The sequence below is a fragment of the Cydia fagiglandana genome, chromosome 11 (genome assembly GCF_963556715.1).
Source record: "Cydia fagiglandana chromosome 11, ilCydFagi1.1, whole genome shotgun sequence".
Taxonomy (NCBI): domain Eukaryota; kingdom Metazoa; phylum Arthropoda; class Insecta; order Lepidoptera; family Tortricidae; genus Cydia; species Cydia fagiglandana.
This window is the reverse complement of record NC_085942.1, coordinates 17,150,425-17,166,100: the sequence shown is the minus strand read 5'-3', so window position 1 is coordinate 17,166,100 and position 15,676 is coordinate 17,150,425. Positions and strand designations below refer to the sequence as shown.

Here is a 15,676-nt window from a genome sequence, read left to right as displayed (position 1 = left end):
TGTCATTCTTCATGTTTCAAGATGGTAAGCGCGGAAATTAGAAGAGTGTACTGCAGAAAAGGCACTACAAGCAAAATCGCGGCTAGTCGTGAGCTAGCCCTTCTTTCCTAACATAAAAGAAGACAATATTGTAGGACTTTAGCAATATTTAGGACACTGTAACTGTACTAATAAATAGCATTCAAGCGAAGCAGCACGCTTCGAACAGGTTTGACTAAAGGGCACTGCAGCAATAGCATTGCCTTCATTCACTCCAGCAGGATGGGAAAACATCTTTTCTGGGAATATTTCTAACTTAAGAGTTTTACTCTAGTCAAACCCTAATTACATATTTGTCTCGTAACGACTTTCCTGTTTGAGCCTTCTCAGAAACGTGCTTAATCGCATCGTGCAGATCAACACTTATCCTGTTATAATGAGATCGAGATATGTAGCGCTAAGAGTCAGACCAAGTTTGCATGGCAGTTGTATTGACAGTGTGGCAATGTTATCATTAACCCTTTAACCATTTGACATTCCGTTCTAGTCATTCGATTTCGAACCGTAATTCTTATAGTGGAGATGCGTTTTTGTTTTAAGTATGATGGCAAGTATGTTGCCTTCTAAACCAAAATGACACTTCCTCACTTTTCTATTCAAATCGATGCAAAGTTAGGTTAGACGGGCTCTACCTGTCCTATATACAGGCCATGCGTCTTAAATCCATGATAAGTACTAAGAAAGTGATGTCGGCTGTTAATTCCTGGACGTCTGCGCTAAATAACATTGTCAGCAAATGTGGTGCAACATAATTTTAGTTTAATGTTAGTACAAGTAATAACTACTATTAAATACATTTTAAGACACAGTTGTCTTTATCACGTGCAAACCTCAGTCACGAGTAAACTAAAGTGTAGCCTAGAGCCTAACTTGTTTGGCTTCCAGGCCTTCCAGCTATCTAATTCTCATAGCTCTATTCAGATTGCGAGCTCGACTAATAAGATATATAACTTGACTTGATCCATCGGAACTTAGAAATAACTCTAATACTTCGTTTGTGGCGTTGTTTGACAGCTCAGCTCAACTCACTGGTCACTAAGGCGATCTAACAAAAATACACATTGAAATTCATACCTTATCTCATTGTAATAAGGTTTACGAAATGTCAACTGTTCTCATAAATAGTAGGTAAGTGAAATGGGAAAGGCAAAGACTATCGAGGCTGTGCGTGTCCATTTCCAACTGCAATCTTAGGAATTAAGTCAATTTCGTCCGGTCGATTGGGTTTAGCGATTTGTTTAACTACGTCAGCTGCGGATTCCTGATACGCTTGTATAAATGTTGGCCTGTGAACGGTTGGTCAAACAAAGTTCATTGACCATTACCAAAATGGTTTAGATTGAGTTTGCGCACGATTAAGCTAGTGTAGGCGGGCCATCTGCCGTGGACTTCTGCGGTTATCAACTTATCAAGGTGATAACATGATAGAGCTAACGACACTTTTTAAAAGACAGACGAATTTTCTGAAACAATTGTGACGCTGATTTTCAGCAACCTGTGTGCCTATTAAAGACGAGTATATTTAAGCGATTTCTCTGCCAAGTGCTAATTCCCTGAGCGATTTTATGTACAAACGCTGGCATTGAAATTGGCGACTAACAAACGAAAACAAGATGAGAATAGAACGTCCTCCGCCAACAATACATTTTGGTAATCCGTTGCGTTGCAACAGTGCACACAATGTCAACCTCCATGGAACGCTCATAGTTCTTTGACCATAGTTCACAGTAGCGGGGTATTAGAAATGAATAGAATTTATAATTAAGGTACAGTTGGGTAAGAACAAATTAGAACTCTGCAAAGTAATACATTTTAACACTGACCGCCGAAGTCATCAGCTGACTACAAAGTACAAGCTACCTACATTTAGACCAAGAAAAGTCTGCAGCGATTTTGATAGCCCACACAGTGCATAGTTCAAGTGCCATTTTAAATGTCAAACTTCTATGAAATTATGACTTATAAATAACACTTGCACTATGTGGGCTACCAAAATTGCTGCAGACTTTTCTTGGTTTTACCCTAGCAAATTTGAAAAGCATGCGCTCATATTTATGAACAAACTAATCAACCGACTTTCTCCATACTTGTTGAAGGGCAGACGAAGCCCTTGATGAGCTCCTTTATTCGGCACACAATCGAAGCCATCTCAAATAATCGAAGCCCACATACCTCAGACAACAAATACACGATAAAGGTACCTTTTGAAGGGAAAAATATGGTGATTGCTATATTGGGCGTGAATGATGTATACCTACTCAATTCGTTGCCCACATCGTATGTATGTGTTATTTATTTGACCATTTGCTGGTTTCCAAAAGACAGGCACAAGTACCTTCCAAAATACAAGTTACAAGTTTTTAGTAAACTGCGAAAATATGTCTCATAAAAGATTGACTTTCATAACATGAACAGATAAGATTGTTTTGAATGGTAAAAGATCATCTGAAATAACTTCATTTTATTCGTAAAGTCCGCCTTATTCCGCAATAAATATTACAATGGATTTTAGCCCGTGTAGGTGGGAAGTTGAAAAATATGATATCCCTAATACCTACCAACTTATGTTACAGAAAAAATTTATCCAACTGAACTGAAACGTCTGTTAACGGCTTGCATTGTACTGTCAAAACAATGCAAGGAAATCGGTATTTTTAGCCGAATTCCGACCGAAATGTACTAATGTCCGATAGGAATGTGGCACTGTTGAGAATAGGTGTGTCGGTCGAATAAATGCGGGTCGGGCTTGTGAATAATAAATGAAAGTTGATTTTGTACTGTACTGTATTTATAGACCGGTATGTGATTGTGTTGCGGGCTTGTTGACTTTAAATATTATATATGGTACTAACGACCACCTAATAAATACACCCAACCCTTCCTCAAGAATCACTCCATCGATAGGTGAAAACCGCATGAAAATCCGTTCAGTACTTTTGAGTTTATCGCGAACAAACACACAAACAGACAGACGCGGCGGGGGACTTTTTTTATACCGGTTTAGTGATATGTAGACATGGTACGGCATAGTCCACTCATGCAAAATTATATATATGTGCAAAGATTTCACAATAATGCAATAGCCTGATTGCCGTAAACGGAAAAGACCAACCCAGTAAATTTAGAAATCAATGAAACAGTTGGTATACCTACTCATTTCAACACGGACCAAACCGCAATAAGGCAATGTAAACTTTTTTGTGAAGATATCCTGTCCCCACTCTAAATTTTATTTATTCGTAGTTTGTGAGTTGGCTATAGACGCTATAGTAGACAAACAAATTACTGTTAGAATTAAAATTTGATGTAAATATTTGGTAAGGTAAACATTTTTATTGTCTGCTTACCAACATGATATTACTTCGCTGACTTGGCGACCCGAAAGTAGATCTTGGCCTCCGATATCAGTTGGTGCCGTATCTTGTGCGTTTTCTTCCAGTTTTCTGCGTTCAAGAACAGTAGATCTCTCTCAACCTCAAGAGGTACTTGGGGCGACGGGAACGATAGCACTTACATGATAGTAAACAATAAAATACACTGGTTTACCGGTGTGGTAATCAATGTAATCATTTATTGTGAAGGTACATCACGCCATCTGCAACCCGTGCAAATGCACCGAGAGCACCGAACGGTTCGAGTAGCCAATGAAGCGAGTAAGCCACGCCGCAACACAGAACAAGAAGATAATTGAAATACTACGGTGCATATGAAAAAAATAAATGGAAAGTGGTTTTAACTGAAGACTGATAAATGAATTAAATGAACTGTTTCCAAGCGCCTATTCTGATGCGTTGGCGTCACTTGAGAATCTTTCTCTCAAATGGGGTTCATTTCACAGCGATAGGAACGGTGCAAAGCCGGCAAAACTTTAGGAAGAAAAACCAGGATTTTGACTTGGATGCCTAATCTTATACCTATATTTAAGAGCTGCTTTAGCCGACCCATGCATGCACTAAGTACTTGAGTAGTGCAATGTTTACCTGCACCCAGCAGTCAGTAATATTCACACTCTCGAATATTCACATCACAGCAGAGGCATACGCAGGATGCACGGTGTCGAGTGTCGCATCCTATGCGCCGCCCGCATATTTCATCTCTCAGTAATGTTTTCTCTGAAATATGACACTGGTGTGAGGTTACCTCATTTTTAATGGGCAAACTTGTTGCACCGCACGTTTTCTTAGGCGCAACGAGTGATTGTATTGCGGGCTTCAAAATCTGTTATAGATATTTTTGGGTTAAATGTTCAAGAATTCACTTCATTCATAACTCTCAACAACCAACATCCGGTGTTCGTAGATTTTTTATTACTCCGAAAATTGGTAAGGTTCTGGTTTTAAAAAATATTATTACCCTATATATTTTTTATCAGACAATGAACTTGAACTTTTTTGTTTAATGCCGATTTGATCAGGTTAAGATTAAATCGAGCTTCGCCACAAAATAAGGTACGCAATAGCGAATAATTTAGCGTCTATAGTTCGTTTTTTTTAGCATTAGAAAGAACTCCACAGAAGCAAGCGTGCAGTTTTTATCAGGCTCTTTATTTGTTAATAATTATTGAATTATCTAATGTAGCATGGTCAATAGATACAATTTACTTCAAATTATTACAGCTAAAAGTGCCGGATTTGGAACCACAAGCTTACTTCTGCGAAGTTCTTTCTAATGCTAAAAAAAACGGACTGTAAGGGCACTAACTTGCAATAGGTTTAAATGTCAATGAACCTTGATAGTTAAGCCTGCTTTCTAAATTAAGTTGTGGCTTTAAATAATGAGTAAACGTGACTTTAATCTAATTATTAATAATCAGTTTTTGTGAGAGGTCTTAAAATTTTTGCTTTCTTTGGGTTAAATTACTCATGATATTGTATAGGCATGAATTTCAACAGACGTGGAATTTAGTACTTAAAGTAGTCTGTTTGGGACGCAAGATCGAATAAAAGAATAAGTAACAAGATCAGATTATGTATCTTCTTCCTTGTGGTATCCTCATGGCTGAGGGACGTGACCAATATAGACACTCTTCCCCAGTGCGCTCCAGGCCGCTCTGTCTTGGGCCCAGTCCATGCTAGCCTGCAGTGTGGCGTTTGTCTCCGATAAACATATAGCAATGTTGCATGCATATAACTGAAACATACGAATTTTAGGAAATTCACAACACTGTACTCGTTTTGATTGTTCTCAATTATAAAATATAACGTCAGTTATCAGAGCCATATTGGCGTGTAGCTTGAAATCTATTAGCTTTGATTGTTTCTCCGTAAACTGAAGGATCGTGTGCTATGATTACGTAATCGACGAAGTATCGATCAGGGCTGAATATTAACACGAGTATCTCGTTCGGCACGCAAATCTGAGCTAATTAAAGGTCAATATACGTGTAATAACAGGTTATAATTGCGTGTACTCATATGTGAAACTATTGAGTTTTTTAATGGTTATGTTGCGAAGTGAAGTGTTGCATTGTTGTTTCTCTGAAATATTGTAGCACGAGTGTTGTTACAATACAATCCTATCATATTTTGAGGGCTAGTAATATGCTAATAAGTATAAGATTAACTTTTTCATTAGTCCAAGCCGAAAGTCAATTTAGCTCACGTATTTCTGTAAAACAGGTTAGCATATTCAGGAGGATGTATTATTATACTCCATGACATGAGCCTAGTCTAGTCCTTTATTTTATGATATCGACAAGTGTTTAGACTTTTAAACAAATAAAGATACCTAAACGCTTGTGCTCTTTTTGTGATCCTTTTTCTCGTACATTGTACGGGCTTCATCGGTGGTTCAGTGCTCTTTATACAGTGCAGTATTGTGCACGCGAGTCCTGATTCTGGCATAGTGAAGTAATCGCCGCCGTGTCGATGTCGTGACGCGCCAACTCGTTAACCATTCCATTAGGCGCTGCAATTTGTACTTTTGCTCACCGTAAATTATCTGCCGAAGTGCTTTTTTAATTATTACTAACCCTCATATCGTTTCGTAAATAAACATTACATCTTGTTTTCACGTGGTTTCTTTACTAGTATTTTTGTTATGACTGCTGTCGAATGTCAACGACCTTAGTAACAATAACAATGATTTGTGAAATCGGACACAGCACTCTGAAATTGAAATTATTCCGGCCGCGGCTCGCCTTTCATTGCATACGCATTGTTTCATTCAATTCAATTTTGAGCATGTTTTTCTGGACACTTCTTACGGTGTTCTATTGTTTACTGTGAAAACAAGAACTGTTTTACAACCCGCCAGCCATGTCATACATACCTACATAGGTAGCGAAATTCCTTTTTGGGCTGAAAAAAAAAGTCTAAGAGCGTGTTATTTATTCTGCGTCTCATGACTGATGAGTAATGAATCCCACGACATGAACAGCCAGAATTTATATTACGACTCCGTTTTCTTTCTATCCTTTGGAACCTATTTCTTTAACATGCTTCTTAGCTACGTTTGCCGAACTATACATAGAAGACTCCATTCGTATTTTGGTAGTTTTTTCGTAAAGTAAAAATAGGTTATTGACGACTGTTTTTTCTATTACAGGCCGTCAAACCTGCCAGCGAAGACAACAGAAGAGGCGCTCAGGCATAAGGCGGAGCACGCGCGGATACTGGAAGCGGCGCGGCGGCGCGTCGAGCGTGAGTCGGCGGCCAGGCTCGCGCGGCTGCAAGAGTCGCTGCGGCAGGAGGAGCGGCTAGCGCGGCATGCGCGCGAGTGGCAGGCCATCCTGCCCGACTGGCCCGCGCAGTGAGTTCACTCTACTATACTAACGAGAGTCGGCGGCAAGGCTCGCGCGGCTGCAAGAGTCGCTGCGGCAGGAGGAGCGGCTAGCGCGGCATGCGCGCGAGTGGCAGGCCATCCTGCCCGACTGGCCCGCGCAGTGAGTTCACTCTACTATACTAACGAGAGTCGGCGGCAAGGCTCGCGCGGCTGCAAGAGTCGCTGCGGCAGGAGGAGCGGCTAGCGCGGCATGCGCGCGAGTGGCAGGCCATCCTGCCCGACTGGCCCGCGCAGTGAGTTCACTCTACTATACTAACGAGAGTCGGCGGCAAGGCTCGCGCGGCTGCAAGAGTCGCTGCGGCAGGAGGAGCGGCATGCGCGCGAGTGGCAGGCCATCCTGCCCGACTGGCCCGCGCAGTGAGTTGGTTATCTATAGTTTTATAAAAGTCAATATAAAATATACGGATATTATCAAGACACGGCTAAATAATATATTGTTTAAGACCACGCATACAAAGAATAATATTGATTGGCTAAAGTGAATTGGCTTTAAGTGGATATAGGATGGCGACTGCTGTAGTACTAATGTATCAGAGTTAACGCTGTTGCTCCGAACACATGTCTCTGCAGAGAGACAAGATACATAGATTGCCACAATGTTAACCTTTAACTTTCTAACAATTACTTATTGACAGAATCGGAATGAGGAGCTCTTAATCTTTGTCAGAGTCCACGCTACCATTGACTATACAAACAGTGAAGATCTCATGACAAGGAGCGATACTAATCGCTGTCATAATTCTTTTCTTGCGCACACAATGTTCTCGAGCCGCAGTAAGAAATACACTCTCTCTTTTCCATTTTGTTCAATGTTCATTGTTTGTTGCCCTGTTTTGACACAGGAAAAGTGTATCTAAATGTATAGAAATGAGTTCATCTGTTGATGTTTTTATCCTTATTTATGCTGTCATTAGTTAACGTGGGCTAATTACGCAGTTTTATATCACGAGAATAAATATTGCCGGATGTTATTACGTGTGACGTGCAGATAATGTACGAGTAAATTAAATACGTAGGTACCTATTCGTTTCAGGCGATATTAAGCTCTAGAAATTACTACGGTTTCAATATGTAGGAAAAATATAGTCGGGAAACGAATGTATAGCTATTGGTCAAAACAATTACTGAAGTACCTACCTATTTGTATCTCTTTTCTTTTATTGTTGTGAGCATTACCGACCGAACTTTCGATTACAATGTGCCCATTTAGTCCCGTTGGTAATTCTAATTATAGACTATTGGAGCATTCCATGAAATTGTCTACCGTTTGTCCCGTACAAACGCGAATTTTCTGAAGATTTTCACGTATAAGAGTTTCCTTTTCTATGACAAATGGTCAAAAATAAGCAGAGAAAAATAATCGCCTGCTTTAAATGCCGAAAAAAAAGTCGCAAAACAGGAAATAAACTGCGTTTGTACGGGATAGCCCATGGAATGCTCCTATTGACGTACCAAAGGACGACAATGGATAAAAGTACCTACCGTCTGACTAAGGATAATACCGTACTTTCTACTTTTCCAGTCAATCCCTGTTTTGGACTATCAGACATTTTTGTGTTACTTCACTCAATCTCCCTTCTCTATTCCAGAAAAAACGCAAAGCGCACCCAAGAACTGTGGTGGAGCGGTCTCCCCCCCTCCATCCGAGGCAAGGTCTGGCAGCTCGCCATCGAGAATAAACTACAAATCACCCACCACCACTACCGCGAGTTCGTCGAGAAGGCCAAACAACGGCTACACGAAGCACAACTAAGGAGAAAACGGTTGAAGATCCACAGAGAATCAGAGAAAAAGACTGAAGATAAGGACCGCTTAGGTCTACCAAGGAATTTTAGCGAGCAGAATTTAAAATGTCACAGTGATACGACTCCTAAGTGCTGTTCGAAATCCAATCCAGACCTGATAGAGAGGAGTGATGAGTGTTCCATGGAGTTGATAGAGCTGGATATAGCGCGGACGTTTCCACAGTTGTGTATATTTCAACCGGGTGGGCCGTATTTTACGGTGCTCCATGAGCTGCTGGCGGCTTATGTGTGCTATCGTCCCGACGTTGGTTATGTACAGGTTAGTTATGTTCTCCTCATTTAGATTCGCCCGTGATAATGCATAAGTACGCTGTTTTTCTAATTGGTTAGTGTCGTTTCCTTTTGGTAAATACAATTATTTTACAATAGTCATGAAAATACGCAGAAAAAACAAAGGTAAACACATTATTAAGTCGGAAATAAAGTAGGTGGATTCATCATAATACACGTCACAGCCCCGCGTCTCTTACTACCATGGATTAGCTGTTTGATGTCCTAAAATATAAGTTGTTTTGGTCATACAAACAAGTCAATACTTTTATTTTTTACAACTTTTTGACTAGTTGAAATAGTTATTTTCAGTAATGTAGTGAGTCAATACTGATGTCGAACCATTTTTGTTCGCAGGGTATGTCATTTATCGCGGCTGTGCTGATCTTAAATATGGAAGCGCCGTGTGCGTTCGTTTGCTTCGCTAATCTGCTGGAGCAACCAGTGCTCCGGGCAGCTTTTACCCGCGACGGCAACACTATGCAGGTAAGCATTATTAACATCTGGATCCGTTAATATTTATTTAAATGTAAACTTAACGTGGCCGGACAATCTTTGAGTACTTTGTGCCACAGTTTTTCGCCTTTTTAGGGTTCCGTACCCAAAGGTTAAAAACGGGATCCTATTACTAAGACTCCACTGTCCGTATGGTTGTCTGTCTGTTACCAGGGTGTATCCCTTGAACCGTGACAGCTAGACAGTTGAAATTTTCACAGATGATGTATTTTTGTTGCCGCTATTATAACAACAAATACTAAAAACAAAATAAAATAAATATTTATGTGCTGGGGCTCTCATTTAACAAACGTGTTTTTTTTTTGCTGTTCTTTTTGCGTAATGGTACCGGAACCCTTCCTTCGTGTGCGACTCCGACTCGCACTTGGCCGGTTTTTTGGCATACCAAGTACTGGTTATTTTTTTTAACAATCAACAAGCAAAACTATCACATCCAACTGTTTAGTGTTCCTGATAATCTATTAGTATGGCATTAAAGTAAATACCTGCGATGGCGGATATTTTTAAGTGAATCGAGTGTCTTAACCGAAGAGTATTGACCGTTATCAATTGGTGTTTCCAGCGCTTCTGGCGTGCGTACACCCGGCTCCTCAGGCACAACCTGCCGTCGCTGGCGGACACGCTGGCGCCGGAGCTGTACCTGCTGGAGTGGCTGTACACGGCGTTCGCCAAGGCCATGCCGCTCGACGCCGCCTGCCGCGTGTGGGACGTGTTCCATCGCGACGGCGGCGCCTTCCTCTTCAACACGGCGCTAGGTATACTTGATGATGATGATATCCTGTTATAAACACCTGGCGTGCGTACACCCGGCTCCTCAAGCACAACCTGCCGTCCACTGGCTGGCCAGCTGTACCTGCTCGAGTGGCTGTACACGGCGTTCGCCAAGGCCATGCCGCTCGACGCCGCCTGCCGCGTGTGGGACGTGTTCCATCGCGACGGCGGCGCCTTCCTCTTCAACACGGCGCTAAGTATATGATATACACCACACCATACCCCACACAAGCGTCTTCTGAGCGTCAGCATATGTGACGTTCCGCGGAAAAGGTACCTTATGGCGGCTGGCGCTTACGTCGCATAGCGCCGCTATAATATTGGATCGGCGTTAATAATAGTGTTAGCGCCAACCGCCATAAGGTACGATTCAAAACTTGTCAAAAATCGAGGGTAGCCCCTTAAAGGCAAAATGGTAGAATTCACCGCTTTCCACAGGACTTGAACCTGAGACCTTTGGAAACCGTCCAATCGAATTTGTAGTAGGTATCCAGGTAGGTAGGTATGTAGGTAGGTAAGAAAAGCTTTCTAAAATTAGTTTTATTATTTGTTCCAGGAATCCTCCACTTATACCAAGACGAGCTCCGAGACATGGACTTCATCTCGGCCGCCCAGTTCCTCACGAAGCTCCCCGATGACCTTGACTCGGAAGCCTTGTTCCGCAGCATCAGCTCCGTCAGTATGACGCTGGACGGCATGACCTTTGAGGAGCTGGTGTTGAGCGAGGAGTGTGAAGATGATGACGTCAGGTTATGATGACGGGTCGCTGAGCTGTTTGAGGCGTTTGTGGCTAAGGTCGGTTTATAGTGACCTTATCGTCTCTTTCTGCGGAGTAATTCTTTTGAAACTGGCCACTAAAGTATATTGCTATGGAAATTAAGTTTTTTCAAGAAATTATCTCTAAGAAGGCGGGATAAGTCTGTTGTGAAGTTGTGACGTCGTTCAAGGTCATATTACCACTCGAGACTAAGGTCGGTTTATAACCTTATAATCTGCTATTATCATATTCGTCGGTAGCAATTCGAGCTAATACCATCCATGAAAGTCAGAGTTATGGATTGTAATATTGAGGTGAAAAAAGCCCCGTAGTTTGATAGCCGAAACAGATGGCGCTGCACAGTGCCATATGTTTTATGGTCACCGAATTGTCAAACGTCAACTTATGATGGTAACCCGCTAATGTACGGAGACATACAGCTTGGCAAAAAAGAGTAGAAATTAAAAAGTGGCAGCACTGTAGTGTCGGCCCTTTCAAACCAATCTATATAGGAAAACGGGACGACATTACAGTGTTGCCACTTTTTAATTTCTTCTCTTTTTTGCCATGTTGTAGCGCCTTCTCGTTTAGCTATCAAATTCGAACAAATATATTTTTTTACGCGTGGAGTTAGTGTTCATAGGCGTGGTGGGGCAAATCGATACATATAGGCCAATATGAGTGTTAGTCATTCGATATCTTACCGATATGATACATCTGTCAGTGTTATGTGACGTTTTTGGTTGAATAAATGTCACTTTTGATAATGACAGTTCAGTATAATATCGGTAACAGATCAAATAACTAAAACTCGAATTGATCTATTACAAGACAATTATTATAACACTCGTTCGTCAAAAGGTGACAATGAATAATGTATGAACATTGTTGTGTTTATGTGTCTAAAAATATTAGATATATTCCTAACTTATGATACTCTAAAGAGTAATAATGCTTCGAATCTCAGAATTTACTATGAAATTATTCCCAAAATTATAGATCAGATAGAAAGATTTTTATGCCCATCCTTGATGTGCTGAAATTGTTTACTTATAAATTTTATTTCAGTTTTGTAAATATAATTATTTATAACTATTTTGTATTAGTCATAAGTATCACCTGTTTTATAACGGCCGACCATACATTATACCTAAACTATTTCTGTTGATTTCTAAGAAACAATCATTGAATTATTAAAATTAATTGTGACGTTATCAAGCAAAATATACCTTAGATGGATATCGATAAAGGCAATTTCTGATTGAATCATAACAGAAACCTTTTCAGAGAGACACAAAATTAGGGTTTTTTTTATATAATTGCATACGCATGTTTTGGAGTTCTGATTTAGACTCATTTCTTTTTTTTGTTATAAGTAACATATAATAAACAAATGATAAACTATTTCTACCGCCGTTGCACTGTAAATATGATGTAAATAAATCACTTGTTACTTTAGTACTATTTACACAAACTAAGCCTTAATCATGAGCGTAAATATAAAAATATATGAAACATATCATATTCTCTAGAAAATACGAGAACGATAATCATTCATGTACCTGCCGATAAGTATATGTGTATAGAAAATAAGATTATAGTTGTTCGTGTAACCGACACTGCGTACGAAAAGGTGGTTATGTAACTTATGTATAGTATAGTATATTCCACATAGAATCTTGCTAGCAACTTTTCCACAGTACCCTCAAAAATTTTCTTCTGGACGGTACAGTCAAGTCCCTTTATTCATAAAACTACGGGCCTGATTTAACCCTTAAATGCATAGTGTTGCCAAATGTCTACAAAGCATTAGACAGCTCACAGATTTAAAAAAAAAGGCTTCTGTTCTTGAACGCACCTTTATACCAAACGTCAAGTAGTAGAGTGATGATTTAAGGGTTAAATTTATGCAATATTTTTAATTTATAAAAATTACATTCGTTTTAAGACGAAAAGTCGGAAAGCTTGGAAAAATCCAGAAGTTGATAATTTTTAGTATGTGATTTTGAACGGTGTTTTCGGGGTTTGTAATTATTTTATATTTAAAAACTTTATCATAGTTATATCACAAATAGTGTACCTTTCTAATCGTAGTAAAGAAAAAATCATATATCTATTACTGAAAATTACATATTTACATAAATATGATTTAGCCAATTCACCTTCTAACATTGATTTCGCAGTGAAAATCGAAGTTATATTTTTTTTTTACTATTATTCCCAGAATCGGCAGACAATTATGTGATACATATATTAATTTCGGGCAAAAAGAGTAAATCATGCATTTAAGGTTAATTAAAATTAACGTTTTATCCCTTTCTTACAAAAACATAAATTAAAATGACAGATAAAGACAAGCGATTAATAGTTAATTCAGGCCAGTAACGCGGTTGTGAAGAACGTCAAAATAATTTAATTTCTGGCCCATTTCGTACTTTGTCACAGTGACAATCAATATGAAAGTCGCTAGAGACCTCATACTATTGTTGATGTGACTAAGTCCAAAATGGGTAGGAAATTGAATTCTTTGACTGTACAGTCGACGTCAAAGAGAAATTTACAGCCAAAGTAACAAAAAAATGTTTACACGACCTAAATGCTATGACAATAAAGTCGTGTAAATAATTTTTTGTAACGTTAGTCGTAAAGATCTCTTTGACGTCGACTGTACATCTCTCAGAAAGCGCTAAATAAAATTACATTTTGCGTTTCCTTTATTCGTCGTAATTTACTTGTAACTTTTTTCGTTCAAAAGTTCACATATTGTAATGGCGCAGTCACACAGGCAACTGACGTATTCATGTGGCGAACGATCCAGTGCGATTGCGTAATTTTAACATAGAGTGATTTTGGGTTCCTATAGGACCCTAACTACTCTTAAACTTGTATTTAATCGAAGCTAGTATCTATATTTCCTGTAAATATATGCGATACGTCAATTATTGTATTAACTATATAACTATTATTGTACGTAAACGGACATCGAGTAGTAGGACCGGCCTAATGATTAGTAGAACTTCGAATCTTTCGAAATGCTCTCGAAGCTACGTATTTATTTATTATGTATATAATTATTCTATATCGTAGTAATTCATATTCATCGATAAAGGTGTGAATGTGGGTAATTGTGAAGTATTTTAGTAAAAATTACTGCTGAAAACTTTTTCTTAGCGCTAGAAACCTAAATGCAAAGAAAATTACAAATACGGCCACAAAATACGCTCCCGGCGAATTCGCGTTTGGCGCTATAACTTAGTGAAACTTTCTTTACATTATGAATACCAAAAAAATTCGTGACTTCGTGGCATTCATAAAGAAAGATGAATATTTGTTTTTACGCTCTGAGCGTCAGTATTCAGTTTGGTCAGAGCATTTTTTGTGGCCGCCTGCTAAAGGATTTGTTGGCGTTAAAATATATAAATTATAATTTGACAGTTTAGGTATTGAAATAAAGGTATATATGTATAATAAACTAAGAGTCTGCCACTTAGCTGATACGAATTAGCTGAATAGTCACGTGGTTAATTTTCTTTTTTTAAATGGACGGGCAAATCAGTGGTAAATTTTATTGTATACTTTTTTATAATCATAGTCACATAAGTTCAGCTTTAACTCGTTTCTAGTGTTATTTCTTGCCACCACTGTGTAACATTATATAGACACCTAATGTTTGGCTCAAAACGTAAACTATTTTGGCTAACCTATCTGTCAATGTTTTGAATTCATGTTTTAATTGGGTATGAACCAGAATTCTGGATGCTAGAAAGATTCCATCTTCAACATTTTAGTCGAAAACAAAAATAACTCTATTCAATATGTTAAAACGGGACACTAATTAGCTGACTGACACTAAACTGCATTTTTTGTAAGTCCGAAAATCTTAGATTTATAAAAAAAGCCTACGGCATTAGAAATTCAAAACAATAATTACAAACTTTTTTAAATATTTTATTCTGCTGAACAGCTAAAATAATTATTAAATTCATGCTCATCAATATTTTGGAGAAATCGTTGTAATTGTACAGTCGCCATCAGATATATCGGAGCGGCCAAGGTGCTCACAAAAACCTGAACACGCCTCTATTGTCAAGGCGTTAGAGTGCGTGTTCAGATATTGTGAACACCTTGGCCGCTCCGATATATCTGATGGCGACTGTACTGGTAAAACCTATTAATTTATCCAACATAGTGGTTATAAATATTTTAGCAACTTAGCTTATAAGATAAGTTATGCGCGCTGTACAAAATGTGCAGATTTTTTTATATTTCATTGACGTGTATACTGTCAACTCTAATCTAAGGGAATAAAGTCGAAATTCGATGAACGCAGCTCTTGGATATTTATACACTTGTGATGTGGACTGATATTATATTGTATGTAATGTATTGTATATGAAAGCCATCTCAAGTAACTTTAGTTAGTCTTACTTCGTTGTAAATATATTTTAAACAAAATAGATTTGGCCCCAAATGAGTGCGGTTTGTAATGCGTGTATTTTTATTGTAAAATAAATTACATATGCGAATTGATAAGCGTATTTTTATTCTTCTCTAATGAACCATTTTTTAATTTATATCTACATAATTATTATAATACTGTCATCATCATCATCATAACATCATTTACCATTCGCATCTCTAAACTGCAAGACCTACACCAACCTTTATTATATTGCCCTGCCAAGCCAAATAGCGCTATCTCAAAAGAAAATTCATTGCTATCTTATAGCTGCAT

General features: G+C 38.8%; 1 protein-coding gene across 1 annotated transcript in view; it reads left to right on the top strand.

The window, feature by feature from the left end:
- Window positions 1–15,474, top strand: part of LOC134669077 (TBC1 domain family member 12-like) — a 64,372-nt gene extending 48,898 nt beyond the window's left edge. The window contains exons 3-7 of the mRNA XM_063526600.1: window positions 6,586–6,789; window positions 8,412–8,886; window positions 9,255–9,383; window positions 9,976–10,168; window positions 10,741–15,474. Coding sequence (XP_063382670.1) covers window positions 6,586–6,789; window positions 8,412–8,886; window positions 9,255–9,383; window positions 9,976–10,168; window positions 10,741–10,940 — 1,201 coding nt within the window. The 3' untranslated portion in view covers window positions 10,941–15,474. The remainder of the gene's footprint in view (window positions 1–6,585; window positions 6,790–8,411; window positions 8,887–9,254; window positions 9,384–9,975; window positions 10,169–10,740) is intronic.
- The last annotated feature ends 202 nt before the right edge of the window (window positions 15,475–15,676 follow it).